Source organism: Pollicipes pollicipes, unplaced genomic scaffold (genome assembly GCF_011947565.3).
Source record: "Pollicipes pollicipes isolate AB1234 unplaced genomic scaffold, Ppol_2.1 Scaffold_5724;HRSCAF=6776_pilon_pilon_pilon, whole genome shotgun sequence".
NCBI lineage: Eukaryota > Metazoa > Arthropoda > Thecostraca > Pollicipedomorpha > Pollicipedidae > Pollicipes > Pollicipes pollicipes.
The window spans coordinates 17,654,569-17,670,625 of record NW_023596746.1 but is presented as its reverse complement, the minus strand read 5'-3'; the positions used below and the strand labels follow the sequence as shown (position 1 = coordinate 17,670,625).

General features: G+C 55.5%; 1 protein-coding gene across 2 annotated transcripts in view; it reads right to left on the bottom strand.

Annotated features, from left to right (window-relative positions):
- The window catches only part of LOC119103331 (putative serine protease 42), a 101,027-nt gene that overhangs the window by 64,320 nt on the left and 20,650 nt on the right, over window positions 1–16,057 (bottom strand). The window contains exons 5-10 of one of the 2 annotated variants that reach the window (XM_037226829.1): window positions 13,254–13,412; window positions 11,450–11,615; window positions 9,612–9,761; window positions 8,675–8,817; window positions 8,169–8,323; window positions 5,707–6,927 (exon numbers count right to left, since the gene is read on the bottom strand). In XM_037226829.1, the coding sequence (XP_037082724.1) occupies window positions 6,769–6,927; window positions 8,169–8,323; window positions 8,675–8,817; window positions 9,612–9,761; window positions 11,450–11,615; window positions 13,254–13,412 (932 nt within the window). In that variant the 3' untranslated portion in view covers window positions 5,707–6,768. Of the gene's footprint in view, window positions 1–5,706; window positions 6,928–8,168; window positions 8,324–8,674; window positions 8,818–9,611; window positions 9,762–11,449; window positions 11,616–13,253; window positions 13,413–16,057 lie in introns of those variants that run through there. The other variant, XM_037226830.1, reaches the window with a different exon arrangement.

Here is a 16,057-nt window from a genome sequence, read left to right as displayed (position 1 = left end):
GCAGCGCTGCTCCCTCGCATGGCGCCCGGATGGCTCACACAATCTTTGATTTCATTCCGGCGTTTGTCATCTGCCGCGGATGCGCTGACGTAAGCGACAGCACAGTCGGCACGGTCGTCGATTTAACGAACAGCTCTGTGCTGCAGGTGCCAGCAGTTTGGAGTGTTATGAACGTGTCAGGACGAAGAGCGCCCTTCTGGTCAGAATGATGGGACTTTTCAGTGATGGACTTAATCGCCGACTGCCTGCGGTTCAGGAAGCCGAAGTACGCATCCAAGAACTGACTGTCATCGGTCCAAATCGATCGAAGCGAAAATCGATCGCTCTGAGGCAAGATGCTTGATGCCAGGGCGTGTGAGTACGGCGAGGAAGGCCAATCTGCTGCAAAATATATTGGAATGTTTTTTCCTGCATCAGAATCAGCCCTAGCATTATTTGGTTCCCGGCATTGCCTTTCGTTTTTGTCGATCGTGCAAAAACGAGCTTAAGTGCACAAACTACACTTCCTTTGGCTGTTGCTCCATTGGTGTTCTATGTGGAGAGAACTAAGTATACCAATATATTGCAAGCCATCCGACTGGGCCATCAAATGTCTTAGGGAACCGATTAGTAAAATAACCAGTGACATGGCTATTTTTTTCCGTCGCTGGAACTGATCTCATTGGTCGACCGGGCACTCTGGCCCAAACTGGGCCCGAGGCAAATGTTGGCACGCGCCCGGGTAGTCGGTTGCCCTTCGCTCGGGTGGGCGGTAAATATGAGCCCTTGAGAACTCAAAACTGCGGGAGCTAGGGATACCAAGTTCGCAGGGGGAGTTACTTTGTATGTGATCTCACTTATGTCAGAATCTGAGACTCCTGCGTCATGACCTTAGAGTCAAATAACGTAAAAAGCTTAACTCCAGATTGGTGTCCAAATTGCCCTGAGACCTCCCCACTTAAGTCGTGAACCTGCATACCTGTTCTAAGCAAAACATTAATTGTGTTTATTTAATTCCAGTGATCTGGCTTGACCTGTACAGGCTCAGGAAGACCAAAAACCTTCGAAACTGCTCCTATTTTGCCACCTAAATCAGCATCAGGGATTACGCTAAGCAGTATGCTCCTAAACCAAGATGTAACCTGGGTCATTTTAGGTAGTGAGCTGATAGGAGTTTTGAAATCTATGTAGAATGACTGTTGTGGTTGCTGTCATATTTAGATAAGAAAAGAGCACCAGAAACTTTCCCATAATGTCATCTCTAGAGTAAAAAGGCAGGTTAGTGTTGGCATCGGTTTTATTTTCATACCTAACTGCAGATCATTTGAATTTGTTTTAATTCTAACTTCAATTTGTGTATTGCCTAAGAAATGTTATCAGACGCGCATGGCTTCGTCGTACACGCCGTTGTCGAACGACATCAAACAATTTCCTAGCAATGGCCTCTGCTGACAGCCACGGTCTGACTTTGACTTGCCAAAGGTCAGCGGTCTTACAAGGGAAATCAATTTCTGCATACCAAGAGATTCACCATGCAGTTGCCCAAAGCCACGCAAAGTTTGGCACAGCTCCACCGCGCTGTTCGGGAAACATTCTGGGCAAACCTTTGAAGGGGGCAAATTAACGCTTCTCACTCTCGAGCACATGTTTATCAGTCGCGGGCTCTAAAATTCTGGACTTTGACCTCGTCTTAGCCCGAAAATAGCTTCGGCCATTTGGACGCTGGGAGGTCTGTCAGACCATCCGAGAAATATGTAAGTGGTCGTTTGGTAGGACGTGTTGAGAGGCCAGGTAATGTAATAGCGGATAGCTGACAAGGTAATGTTGATGACTTTTTACGATGGGCTCACAAGTTTATGGTTTGTTATCTATAGCGATCCCTATCCTGAAAATCTGATGTGGGGCGATGTTTGCTCCGCACAATCCCGTGAGCAACTGCGTGGAAAATCCGTCATGCCCTTGTGGTTCACACTAATGACTAGGACTATGGCTCGTTCGGATTCGGTCGGCCAGCACTTTGACACGGAGTCGGAGTGATATGCTGTGAGAAAAAAAGAATTCAGACTCGGGCATATCTAAAACATGCCTGCCCTCCGGAGTCGGATTTCAACTCAAGACGCATGATTCCAACTCGGACTCGGGCGTTGGGCTCAGTTTCACTAATGCTGCCTTTAAAAAAAACGAGCTCGTGACATGATAATCACGCGTTATAATAGGCGCCAAAATTGTGTCAAATTGTTGGGGAAAGAAATAATCAATTGGCTGTTGGCACCAAGCACTGGAATATGACATGATACCTCGATCCTCGGCTGAATATATACAGGCATTGCACGTTTAGTTTGTTCAAATGGTTACCATAGCTTGCAAGAGAACGATTCCAGTTCGATGAGAGCTTTTGGTATCCAAGAAATCTAATCACCCAAGGAAAGACACGCCTAGCATAACAGGACTGAGAAACCCAGGTAGCAGCAGACTAAAAGCATACGGACCCATGCAGCGTAATCTGCGTCTGTATTCTTCACTAGGAGACAAGACATAATTATAGCACGAGACGTCGTATAATTACGACATTTCGTTGCTTTGAAACCTTCGGAGTCGTGACCATTTTAAATGTATGTCTGCTGTGGCTTTGTGACTGTTCTGCTGGCCCCGTTTCGCACTCAGATTTGTAAGGTGGCTGTGGAGGACTAGAATGCGCAAAAGCAAGTCAGTAACTGACAGGAAATTGGCTGCTTACGGAGGGAGAGGTCATTGATTAAATGTGCCCGCTTAAAGAACGGCGCTATTGGAGTGTGTTGGCTCCAAACAATGGGCAGTATTTATCGGAGCCGTAAAAAGCGTTGTAATTTCACCCCGAAATATTTGCATTGCTGATCTAAGGGACCTCACCAGTTTCCCTCAGCAAAACACGGAATCTGTCACATGTACTGCAGCCAACAAAACCCCGATGGATCCAGTCATTACATCAAACAACGGTGACACGGCGTCCCGATCACCAAGCCTGCTTAGCGCCCTGACATGCTCGTCACTGGAAGATGCAGCTCCGAACCTCTCCACTGATAAGTTGACCTCACCACGCCCGGGAGCGGGCGACGACTACTGCAGCGGGCTCTTCAGCAAGTTATCGCGTCGGTGTCGCGTGCGGGATGCACCTACTCGCTCGTCAGCCCGGCCCGATCGGGCAACATGGTCATCCGCCGTCCATGCCACATGTGTCAAACTCGTTCTGCACATCGGTGTCAGTCCACTGGTTTTAGCGCCGTTCCTGTGCTGGCAATATGGTGGCATAGTGGCGTACGTGCCCGTAATTGTTCTCACTGTCACCAGTTCCGTGCCGCTTCATTTCTTAGAGTCGTGGGCAGGGTATTACACTGGCAAGAGCATTGCTGAGGGTCTTGCGAGGCTGGGGCCGATTTTCCGTGCCTTGGGTCACGCGCTTGTTTTGCTTACCTTGCTAATGAGCATGTACTATATGCAGTTCGTTGCTTGGGTACTCATTTACACCTTTCATTCTCTGCAAAGTCCCCTTCCGTGGGGTACATGCAGCCGAGAATACAACTCCAAACAGTGCTACACTCTACCGCTCCAAGAAGCCTGCAGTCAGAAATCTAACGCCTCCGTCTACTACGACTTCCGTTGCATGTCTGCCGACGAATTCTGTCGTGCGAACGGCCACCTGGGCTCGAACGGCACTCACTGCTGGGGCACCGCGCTGCCGGAGATGCCGTCACACCGGCTGTCGGCGCGAAAGCTCGACTCTGCACCGGCCCGCTCCCCGTTCCTGCCGCTGGCCAGCGTCGGTCACCGTCAGCCGGCCGCCGCCGACTTCTTCCACGTCTACGTGCGCGGTCCGGCGCTCAGCAGCGCGCCGGCCGCCATCCGGGAACACCGGCAGGCGGCCCGCCTACTCGCGTACGCCGCCGGCTGGCTGCTGGTGCTGCTGCCCTGTCTCGGCCTGCGCGGCGCCGGCTGGACGGCCGCGCTGGCATGCGCCGCCAGCCCGGCCGCGCTGCTCGCCGTCGCCGTCCGGCTGCTGGCAGCGCCGGGCACCGCGGCAGGCGCCATCCGCCTGCTCGGCATCACGCCGCGGCCTCTCGGACCTCGGCTCGGACTCGCGCTCTGTGCCGACGCCGTGTGGCTGGCGTTCGCTAGCATCGGCGCCGGCAGCGGCGTCGTGACGTCAGTGTCGGCGCGAGACCAGAGCGGCCGAGGCGCGCTGGCCACTTCCGCCGTGGTGGGGCTCGTCGCGCTCGGCCTCGGCCTGCTCAGTAGCCTGCTGGTGTTAGCCGCCCGCGGCAGCCTCGGGTCCGGCTCCAGCAGCGCCCTGCCGCCGACGTTCGAGCCGCACGCCGAGGAGTTCGTGCTGGTGACGGTGTCCGGCGCGCTGCAGCGGCTGCCGACTGGCCGCCCCTGGGCGCTGCTGTACTTCGGCGCCGTGGCGCTCCACTCGCTCGCCTCGCTCTCGGTGGTGGTTCTCAGCGCGGCGCTCAACCTGGCCGACGCGGCGCCCTACTGTCGCCGGCGGCCGCTGCACATCGCCGCGCTGGCCACGTATGGCGTGGCGTTCGCCACTAGCTTCCTGCTGGTGGGCTACGCCTGGCCCCAGGTGCGCGGCTCGGTGACGCAGCTGCTCGAGCTGCAGTGGGCCGCCTGCCTGCTGCTACTTTGCTGCACGCTCGGCCTGAAGATGGCGTCGGACAGGCGGGCGGCGGCGCTGCGCGCGGCGCTCGGCCGGCGTGCGTCTCGACTGGCGCGCCCCCTGCGCCTCGCCTGGCTGCTGACCGGCCCCCTGGCGGCCGTGTGTCAGCTGGTGTACCGGGCGGCGACGCTGACACTGCGCGCCGGCCCGCCCGAGCAGCGCTGGCCGGCCGTCGTCGGACACGTGGCCGCGCTGCTGCCGCCGCTGGTCGCGCTCGCCACGTGCCTGCACGTGTGCGGCTCCGAGCCCGTGTGGAGTCTGCTCTCGGACTCGCCCCGACTCGAGTCGGACGGGCCGCGCTCCGGCGCCGAAGGCCGGACCCGCCGCCCGAGCCCCGGAAACGGCACGTGAAGAGGACGCTTCTCTGTCGGCGACCTCACGCTGAGCCGGCTGGGAAGCTGTGGTGGTCTAGTGATGATCCAGCACTTGTCTGGCGGAGATATACAAGTGGGGCAGAGCGCGACGTGGCGGAGTGTGACTGTGACATTACTGAGACGAGGCAAGTCGGGTTGACTGCAGGAGACAGAGCAGGGTACCTCATGATTAACCCCACTGCGAGGCCCCTTTCACCTTCCACTGCACCACAACCGATTGGGACTGCTGCGGCTTTGTACAGGAATGGCTTAATCAATAAATGTATGCAGTGCCAGACATGTATTACTGCAGCATTGAGGAGAAATAGAGACTTGTAGCGCAATAGATATAACTTAAATATAAAAAGTTATATATATATATATATATATATAGCTTATATATAAATAGAATAACTTAAATGGAAAGCGTCAAACCTAGCTTTGATAATCACATAGGTTACACGAAAAATGACATATCCAAAAATTTGAGCATTATTACGGCTCGTGTCCCTTTTATGTCCCTTCGTTGCTGTACAAAGTCTCACAGCAAACGAATGACATCGTGATAGTGGTCTTGTGTTTTTGATAATCCAAGAAATGCAGTAAGTTAGTGTCTGGGAAAATGCGTCTCATCATGCAACAATGTTCGACAACACTCGCTGAAGCAGACAGGGCTGAGACACAGGGCTGTATTGTACACTGCAAATGTAATATTACATGACTTTACCAGACCAGGAAAGACATATGTAGTTGTGCGTACCACAAATACAAGCATTTTCATGACTTGGTGGGACCAGGGAAGGTGGCGAAGACATGTTCGTAATGTGTGAAGACATGTGGCAAGGGTATCAAACCCACCAATCGCCTTCATCAACCGTTCACAGAATAATCACGTCATGTCTCTGAGAACTGTAAAATGTGTCGGACCGGGACGAATTGACGACTCTAAAAACAATTAACAAGTCAACATTACAATATCTTTCAGGTTTGGCTATAACGACTCCCCGCCAAAACACGGAGCACGTAAACAAGGCATGGGACGCATTTTCTGTGATGTTCCCGGTACGTATTTCTGGTTCAGGACCAAACGAGGGCCAATGGTGCACTTGAATCGAACAAAACGTTCAGATCATTCAGCTTTGCGCTCTGTCCGTAACGTGAAAATCCTGGCAAAACGAGAGGCACGTGAGATCTGGTCCCTGGTCCGTCCTCCGATCCAAAACAACGCCATCGCACTCGGCTGAAGCGCCACCTATGACAGCATTGTCCGGCAGAGAACGCTTCTCCGCTATAGATGGCGGCACTGCAGTGATGGCCGTCTGAGCCACCTCGTCTTCGCGAGCCAGCTGTCTGAGCCTGCCATTACCAGTCAACTCGATGCGGCTGCACATCATGCGTCCGACTGCAACTCGTCCGGCGCAGCACAGGCCAGAAGAGCCTCCCGCATCCAGTCGGGAGCAGCCTCTGGTTCGGCGACCAACGCCGGATGTCGTGTGGCATGTATCCGAACCACGTCTGGCGGTGTCCCGGACCCGATCCGGACGAGGTCTGGATCAGTTCTGGTTTGTGTCCAAGATCCCTCCTGGATAAAGCTCGGATCACTTTCGAACGTTCTCCACAACCCAGTTTGGACCAGGCCCCGATGTCGCCCGCCCGCTGTCAGCCGGGCTGCAGTCCAGCCCAGTGGCCGATACGCTGGCGGGTGGCGCCTCAGTCTCGGCGGCCACCGCCGGCAGATCAGTCCCTGATATTGTCCCGGATCCAGTTGGCGCTGGAGGAGACCTTGTGGTAGATGCCCGGCTGGTGGTCGACCGCGCAGCCGAAACCAGCCGAAGTGATGCCGGCCAGCGTCCAGTGTCCCCCGTCCCGCACGATCAGCGGACCCCCGGAGTCGCCCTGGCGAACAGGCAGAAGTGAGGCTCACTCTGGGGCAGCCAGCCGAGGGGATGCCGGTCAGCGTCTAGTGTCCCCCGTCCAGCACGACCAGCGGACCCCCGGACCCCGGAGTCGCCCTGGCCGACAGGCAGAAGTGAGGCTCACGCTGGGACAGCCAGCCGCAGCAGGCTCTGTTGCCAGTCTATCAACAACTCCGGTAAGACAAGAGTACCAGTGACACAGAATGCGGAGAGAGTAGACGGTGGTAACATGACGACGAGGACATAATGTATGTACGTGACGCGCGTAACAAAATTCGTGCATGGGCCTCGCTGGGCCGATATAGAATCGTACTCAGGAGCCATGTGATTCGAGGACAACGTTACAATATTCATTCCGAATCTGAGCCAATATTGTCACGGCAAAGCTGAGAGTGAAAGGCGAGGGGGATAAAGTCAATGAAGGCTGGTGATCGACCGCGCCATCCCCACACCATCCACTCACTCATCACCATCTCACCACACCAGCACTATGCCATCCTCTTTTGACGTCTTCAGAGACACAAGGCCACGCCGGCCGACCCATGCAACAGTCAGGCGGGCGTCAAATGTTGTCCGGTGATATGGGTGTCAGATGTTACGGAGGCGGGGCAGGCGGCGCAGGCGTCCGGCGCAACTCTTCAGACAGACGTCAGGCACACCTCACAAGACAGGTACCGGACATAGCTCACCAGACAGGTGTCGGACACATCTCACCAGACAAGTGTCAGGCACAGCTCACAAGATAGGTGTCAGACATAGCTCACCAGACAGGGGTCGGACACAGCTCACAAGATAGGTGTCGGACACAGCTCACCAGATAGGGGTCGGACACAGCTCACAAGATAGGTGCCAGACATAGTTCACGAGACAGGTGTCAGACACAGCCCAGTGGACAGGCATCAGATACAGCTCACCAGACAGGCGTCAGACACAGCTCAGTGGACAGGTGTCTAACACAACTCACCAGACAGGCGTCAGACGCAGATCACCAGACGGGCGTCGGACATAGCTCACCAGACAGGCGTCAGACACAGCTCACGAGACAGACGTCAGACATATCTCACGAGACAGGCGTCAGACACAGCTCACCGGACAGGTGTCAAAAACAGCTCACCAGATAAGCGTCAAAAACAGCTCAGTGGACAGACGTCAGACGGAGCTCAGTAGGCAGGAGTCAGGCACGGCAGGCCTCAGGCGCGGCAGGCGTCAGGCGCGGCTCACCAGGCAGGCGTCGCGCTGACCGCTCTCGTGGCCGGCGCAGAACATCTCGGCGTGGAGCTGCAGGTCGATGTGCTTCTGGTGATGCCACTGCAGGCAGTTCTCGTTCGCTATGATCGGCACTGGAGCCTTGTTCAGGATGTTCGTGCCCGTCTTACCTGCGAGCAGACCACTAGAAAGTAAGACCTAGTGACGGCAGACATGCGGCGGCTGCTCGCACGGGGAGCGGAGGAGAAGTCACCTATTCCACGCGGAGCAGACCAGTGCTGAGAAGTCCCACGAAAGCCCAACAAGAACACGTCAACAGTAAGCATGCGTTCAGCAAAGGTCAGGACGTGCCGTTACGTTACGTCACGTTACGTTACGTACCTCTGTGCCTAGCTCATTGCTTCGCCGTCACTATATCGCGGTTTGATCGACGGTCGCTGCCGTTCCTGACGCTAGCTTTCTCCGTGACTGCAGACCCCCAGCGCCGCCCTGCCGCCCGGGCCGCGGCGTCGGCTACTCACTGAAGGAGTTGTCCGTCTTGCCCCAGCCGGCCACCACGGCCATGTGGCCCGTGTAGTCGGCGTGGTCGGCCGGCAGGCAAATGGGCAGGATGTTGGCTCGGTAATCCACCGGGTAGTCCAGCCGCAGCACGGCTACGTCAAACCTGGGGCACAGCAGGCACCATGTGACGTCACTGGTAATGCGTCCAGCCGCAGCACGGCCACTTCAAACCTGGGGCGCAGCAGGCACCATGTGATGTCACTGGTAACGCGTCCAGCCGCACCACGGCCACTTCAAACCTGGGGCGCAGCAGGCATCATGTGACGTCACTGGTAACGCGTCCAGCCGCACCACGGCCACGTCAAACCTGGGGCGCGACGGGCACTATGTGACGTCACTGGTAATGCCACCAGCGTGGTGTGGGCAGCCCACTATTGTAGCAGGTACTGCTCGACAGGTGGCGCTCAAAGGCAGGGCAGGGCTGTTCGAGTCGGCTGGCGGGAGCGCGGAGCGTACGGTGCCGCTATTGTCGGCAAGTCAGGCCAGCGGCAAGCGCCATACCAGATCGAGCCGCCCGGGAGCAGTCTGCGGCTGCATGACGTGGGCACGTCGCAGTTGTATTGCACTTCGCGGATGGGACGCGGCGAAAGTTTATAATCGAGTAGCTGGGGCGGTAAGTGGGCCGGTCGGCACCGTACAGAGCTATCAGCAAGCAAGCGGACGAGCCATATGGCCGCGAGTTTGTTTTTTACTAACCCTATCGCGCAATCTGGCGTCAGATAGGGCGCTGCCATTACAATAGCATATAGAGGGCATTCTTTGCCAGGAGACGCAGGAGCCCGTTAGGACATGTTCGGCAGCAGACCGCAGAGTCCACATGGCGTTCCAGCGGCCGGCACTCTCACATCGCGCCCGCTCCCAGGCCCGCTCGGGCCGTCGGCCGCCGGGCATGCTCACCTGTCCGGCTGGGTGAGCATGTAGTGGAAGCGGGGGTTGATGCGGACCTCGGCCACCGAGCGTACGGCAGACGGGTACGGTTCCGGGTAGAACCCAGTGTCCTTGGTGTCGTACTCGCCCAGATGAACCTTGATGTCCTTCAGGTTGGCTCTGCGGCAGGCCGGTCGGGGATGTCTTCAGGGGTGTCGGGAAGACAGCGCAGTCGGCCCGCACCCGGCAAGGGACAGTTGGCGTCGCCAGCCGTGACGACAGCAGTGGCAACGCCCCATCATCACTCGCTCGCCCCTCCCCCCTCCCCCAGTTACCGCTCGCCTTACTTGGTGCTGCACCACGGCACGAAGACCTGCCGCACACATGCCCTCCGAGTGATATTTCTAACATATGCCTTTCACTGATATGTGAACAAACACCGCTCGCCTGGTAGCGACTGGCGTGTGAAAAAAAAAATGGTTTCGACTGAGTGAGCTCACATCTTAAATGAAAATTCTCAACTAGGACTGGAGTGGCGGGAGTCGTGCCCACCTGTGCACGCAGTGGGCGGCCGTGGCTCATATATTAAATGAAAGTTCTCAACTGATAACATAACTAGGACCGGAGCGGCGGGACTCGCGCCCACCTGTGCACGCAGTGGGCGGCCGTGGCTCATATATTAAATGAAAGTTCTCAACTGATAACATAACTAGGACCGGAGCGGCGGGACTCGCGCCCACCTGTGCACGCAGTGGGCGGCCGTGGCTCATATATTAAATGAAAGTTCTCAACTGATAACATAACTAGGACTGGAGTGGCGGGAGTCGTGCCCACCTGTGCACGCAGTGGGCAGCCGTGACTCATATATTAAATGAAAGTTCTCAACTGATAACATAACTAGGACCGGAGCGGCGGGACTCGCGCCCACCTGTGCACGCAGTGGGCGGCCGTGGCTCATATATTAAATGAAAGTTCTCAACTGATAACATAACTAGGACCGGGGCGGCGGGAGTCGTGCCCACCTGTGCACGCACTGGGCGGCCGTGGCTCATATATTAAATGAAAGTTCTCAACTGATAACATAACTAGGACCGGAGCGGCGGGAGTCGTGCCCACCTGTGCACGCAGTGGGCGGCCGTGGCTCATATATTAAATGAAAGTTCTCAACTGATAACATAACCAGGACTGGAGTGGCGGGAGTCGTGCCCACCTGTGCACGCAGTGGGCGGCCGTGGCTCATATATTAAATGAAAGTTCTCAGCTGATAACATAACCAGGACTGGAGTGGCGGGAGTCGTGCCCACCTGTGCACGCAGTGGGCGGCCGTGGCTCATATATTAAATGAAAGTTCTCAACTGATGACATAACTAGGACCGGGGCGGCGGGAGTCGTGCCCACCTGTGCACGCAGTGGGCGGCCGTGGCTCATATATTAAATGAAAGTTCTCGACTGATAACATAACTAGGACTGGAGTGGCGGGAGTCGTGCCCACCTGTGCACGCAGTGGGCGGCCGTGGCTCATATATTAAATGGAAGTTCTCAACTGATAACATAACTAGGACTGGAGTGGCGGGAGTCGTGCCCACCTGTGCACGCAGTGGGCGGCCGTGGCTCATATATTAAATGAAAGTTCTCAACTGATGACATAACTAGGACCGGGGCGGCGGGAGTCGTGCCCACCTGTGCACGCAGTGGGCGGCCGTGGCTCATATATTAAATGAAAGTTTTCAACTGATAACATAACTACGACCGGAGCGGCGGGGGTCGTGCCCACCTGTGCACGCAGTGGGCGGCCGTGGCTCATATATTAAATGAAAGTTTTCAACTGATAACATAACTAGGACCGGAGTGGCGGGAGTCGTGCCCACCTGTGCACGCAGTGAGCGGCCGTGACCACGTGCCGCCTGCTGACCAGCACGCCGCCGCACTGGTAGCCCAGGATGCGGATGTGCGCCTGCCAGGGTAGTTCGCCGTAGTCGGCCTCGTAGCCTCCAATGATGCGTTTCTGCAGACGCGGCAGCGGCACGCCGCACTCTGCAGGGCGAGATGCGACGGTCAGAGCGGCTGTACAGGGGAGGCGACGGTCAGAGCAGCTGTAGAGGGGAGACGACGATCCGGGCGGCTGTAGAGGGGACAGCAGATGAGGCTGCTGTAGAGGGGAGACGACGATCCTGGCGGTTGCCGGCCGGCTACACTCTGTATTGCGTCAACAGTGACACATATTGATTGGTCAGCACGGCTGGGTAGGTTCACACAAATGGCAAGTGGATCAGCAGTGTCAGACGACCAGTGGGGTCGCTCCGGGTCAGTGGACCAACCAACATCAAACATATCGGCGCCTGGCACGAACAGACACCAAACACGCTTCACATATCGGCGCGGCCCATAGCTGTGTAGCCTGCGTGGTAGCTCTCAGCTGCTACACATGGCTTGTGTCGTCACTGTTACGTTTGCAAATGTCAACTCTGCCCTGGATGACGTAACATGTCATATCAACAACATGTAGCAACATATCAACGTATCGCATTTCATATCAACACATCGCAACACGTGCTCAAAACAGCTCGTTCAATAAAGTACACTACAAATACTGAAAGTGCGTTGCCGCATGCCTGCATCAGCACTAAAATCGCCAAGCAACGTACGCCCAATGAGCTGGAGTGGCTGCTGGCATACGCATGGCCTACCAGCGCGCGTTCATCCAGCTGACTGTCAACACGAGGACATTGGTGGCGCTTCAGACGATGTCGGTGTGTGTGGCTCTGCATGCGGCCGGAGGCTGCCCACAACATCACACGCGCTGTGGGGAAGAGCGCCGCAGGATCCTTTCACTTTTGCTACCGCGCCGCTGTCTTTGTTAACATGTCTGCATTCTTTTGGAAAGGAAACAAGCGCGGATGTCCTGAAAGTGAGCGAGCGAATGCGTCTCAGGAATGCTAGAGAGTATTTTCGCCGTCGAGGTCCAGCAGCGTGACGGCTCCCATTAATCATCGGTAGCGTGCTGCGTGTGACGGCCAATGAGGAGTCTGGACGCCGGCCCGGACGGCAGGCGCCGGCTACCGTGACGTCACAAGGACCGCATCCCGCCGCACCGGGTAAACGGCCACTCTCGCCGCCTCCTCTAGTCAGGCTACCTGTCACGTCAGCCCGCCCCCGGTCTGACGAGCGGGTAAAGCCCGACTTCAGCCTGGCCTCTTGCGAGATACCAACGTCTCCTCGCTGGCTCTCGGCGAGAAAACACCGTCTCCCTACCGGTTCCCGGCGGGATAACCCTGTTTCCCGGTTGGCTCCCGGCGAGATACCACCGCCTCTCCGCTGGCTCCCGGTGAGATAACACCGTCTTCTCGCCGGCTCCCAGCGAGATAACGCCGTCTTCTCATCGGCTCCCGGCGAGATAACACCGTCTCCACGTCGGCTCTCGGCGAGATAACACCGTTTTCCAGCCGGCTCCCAGCGAGATAACACCGTCTCCCCGCTGGCGAGAGTGAGTGAGGGAGAGAGAGAGAGAGAGAGAGAGAGAGAGAGAGAGAGAGAGAGAGAGAGAGAGAGAGAGAGAGAGAGAGAGAGAGAGAGAGAGAGAGAGAGGGAGAGAGAGAAAGAGAGAGAGAGAGAGAGAGAGAGAGAGAGAGAGAGAGAGAGAGAGAGAGAGAGAGAGAGAGACCCAGCTCTGACCTGGCTCGCGGTGAGAGGAGCCACTGATCTCGTTGTGCCCCTGTTGCGGCAAGAAGTTGGTGAGGGCCAGGTGCCGCAGGTCAGGCAGCGCCGGCAAGCTCGGTGCCGCCAGGTGTTGACGCGGCGGCCGCGGACGCCGGCCGCCGAAGTGACGGGTCCCTGCACACAGGTCACAGGTCACAGGTCACTGACAGGTCGGGTCAGCTCGGAGCTAGCCATCTCTGGATGCCGTCACAAAGGTCATGTGTAACGAGTGCCAGCGGCCGGTTATCAGTGCATGTTTACCACTCTGTGCCGCCCAAAGAGAACATTGTGCAATTGGTGTCGATACATCGTCATTATAAGGAACCGGTTAGTATTACAAACCGGTCTTTTTATTTCAAGTAAGGCGGCGAACGCAAGCGTGCTTGCGGCTAGTCAGTTCGGTGAGCCACACACGAATTTGTCGCATGCGAGACGGTCTGGCAATAGCTCTGCTGACGCTTGACAAAGTCGTTCTCTTGCTCGAAGGTTTTGAGTTGTTACGCTTCCACTGGGGCGGAGGATTTTGGCCGGAATTGTATTTCATTCTGGGTGGGGTCATAGCCCACTCCCAAAAAGCAAAGCGTGTTTTAGGTATCAGTGAAATCGATTGCTTTGAAAGCGTAAACGAGTCAGAAACAGACTCAAACAAATTATATGAGACAGAACCAGTGATAAGTGTTCTCAGATATAATGCAGATATCAACCGGCATTTTATGTTGATATGTCAGATGCGCAGCGAACGCAGCGTGAGGCATATTGTACAAATGTTCTCCGCGGTCTTTTGCAATCTACTTCACAGTCCTGATGCCTTAGCCAAACCATTTGTATGGATAACGATCATTATCAACTTATAATTTTGCAATGCTACCCGGTTTCAGAGTCAGAATCAGTCTCAGACGCTGCGAGCCGTGTTCTGAACTAATGTCAGAAGAGCAGAGGTCAACAACGTCCGATCTTAAAAAGCATTCTTTATCGAGATGTGTTACAAGCCATCGTACGATTTTTGACAAAACCGAGCAAGTCACAAAGTGTGATAGGTATAAGCAAACACCCTGGTGTGAGTGATGCTAATTATGTTGAATAAAACCAATGCCTTGATAATAATGTACAAAAGAAGAATTTCACGGGATTAGCCGCTGAAAGTGAAAAATGCTGAGAAACGTAATGCCAAAGCTGCCCGGATAAACATGTTTTTCAAAGCAAGCCTGCCCATTGTAATATCGTTGTGATTTCAGTTCCGTAGAGGCTTCCTTTGCATAGCAGGGCATCTTGATGACGTTTAATCGAAGTGACCGTTTAGCCCGATTGAAAAGTTTTGAATGACTGGCCTGAGCATGAAGAGAACAAATTGACATGTACGAAAGCTGAGCAAAAAGGTGAACAGAAACTCACAAATGGCGTGTCTTTTCCTTTGTCATTGGCGCTTCGTCTTCTCTGCGTCCGTTTGAGCCATTCAGCACCTTCACACAGGGCTTAACGGCTGCTTTCAAACTATTGAGATTTAGTTCACAGTTGACTCGACCGTGGCTGCACCTGACGGACAATCTCGGCTCATCACTCGTTTAAGATGGAAAAATATGAGCGCTTGAAGAAGAACCTGACAGAGCTCAGGGCAGTTCGACGAGGACACGACTGATACAAGTACGCGGGCGTACATAAGAAAATTGGTCTGCAATTTGGTACTCTTCCTTGAATGTGGCGTCGTTTCTTATCGTGGACCATAAGGTACCGTCTTAAGTCTACACAATGTAGGCATGACAGTATTCTTAGTATCAGTAACAGGAGCATGATGATGAAAAAATAATTGTTATGACAAGTATTCAGTTACAGAGCAGCTTTAACATACCGTTCGCTGTTGGCAAGAGAGATGAGCAAATGATCAACGTGTAAAGAGTGGGGAAGGCGTCAGAAAATATGTACGACTTGATTGATCACATGCATCGCAAAAGCCAAGAGCTTGGTGCAATTTTCATCAGGACGCCAACGCTCTTAGCTTAAAGTTCTGTTGATTCATGTTTGACGCTTTCCGAACGGCGTCGCGGGAGTCAGTGACAGCAGCACGTGGCAGCTTGGCCCCGAGACGCTGACTACATGGGAGCTGTTTGGTCAGCGGCCGTAGCGCAGCTCAAGGTTAGCTTATTGGGGCGGCTGCCATGGGAGCTCTACCACTGGCAGGCCCGCGGTAGAAACTGCGTCATGCTATGACGCATGCTGTAAGCCAGTCGCTCAGGACTCAGGAATGACACTAAGAGGCACGAGTGCTCTGCACTGGTCGCTCCTGATCTTGCGTGGCCACAGGCGATGCGATTGAAATTGAAACTCAACTTGGTCCGCTTGGAATGTGAAAGACGGCGATGGGCCCGATAGTCCTTAAGCTCTGTCCGTCCCACTTCTCCACACCACGGCTGACCTACTGGGACTCTCCCCACACGCGCAGAGACCCAGAACCCTGTCGCCCTCTCCCCGGCCACGCAGCGCTCTGTTTCGTCACCACAGCCTGGCTACGGCTCAGTGATGCAGTGCAACAAACAGAACCGGAGCCAATTTGCAGTAGGCGTTGCTCCGTGAGAGTAACGAGCCACGAAACGAGGCGTAGCGTGGCGCGGCGCGGCGCCGGCAGGCGTCGGCCTCCGGCCGCTGTCGTCACCCGCCTGCCCGCCATTGTGCGGCGTCACGGCCGGCGGCCCGGCCGTCTGGTCAGCACAGCTGGGCTGCAGCCGCCGGTGTGGCGCGCGCCAGCCGGCGCCCCGCCGGCACCATCAGCTTCAACGCGCCGCGTC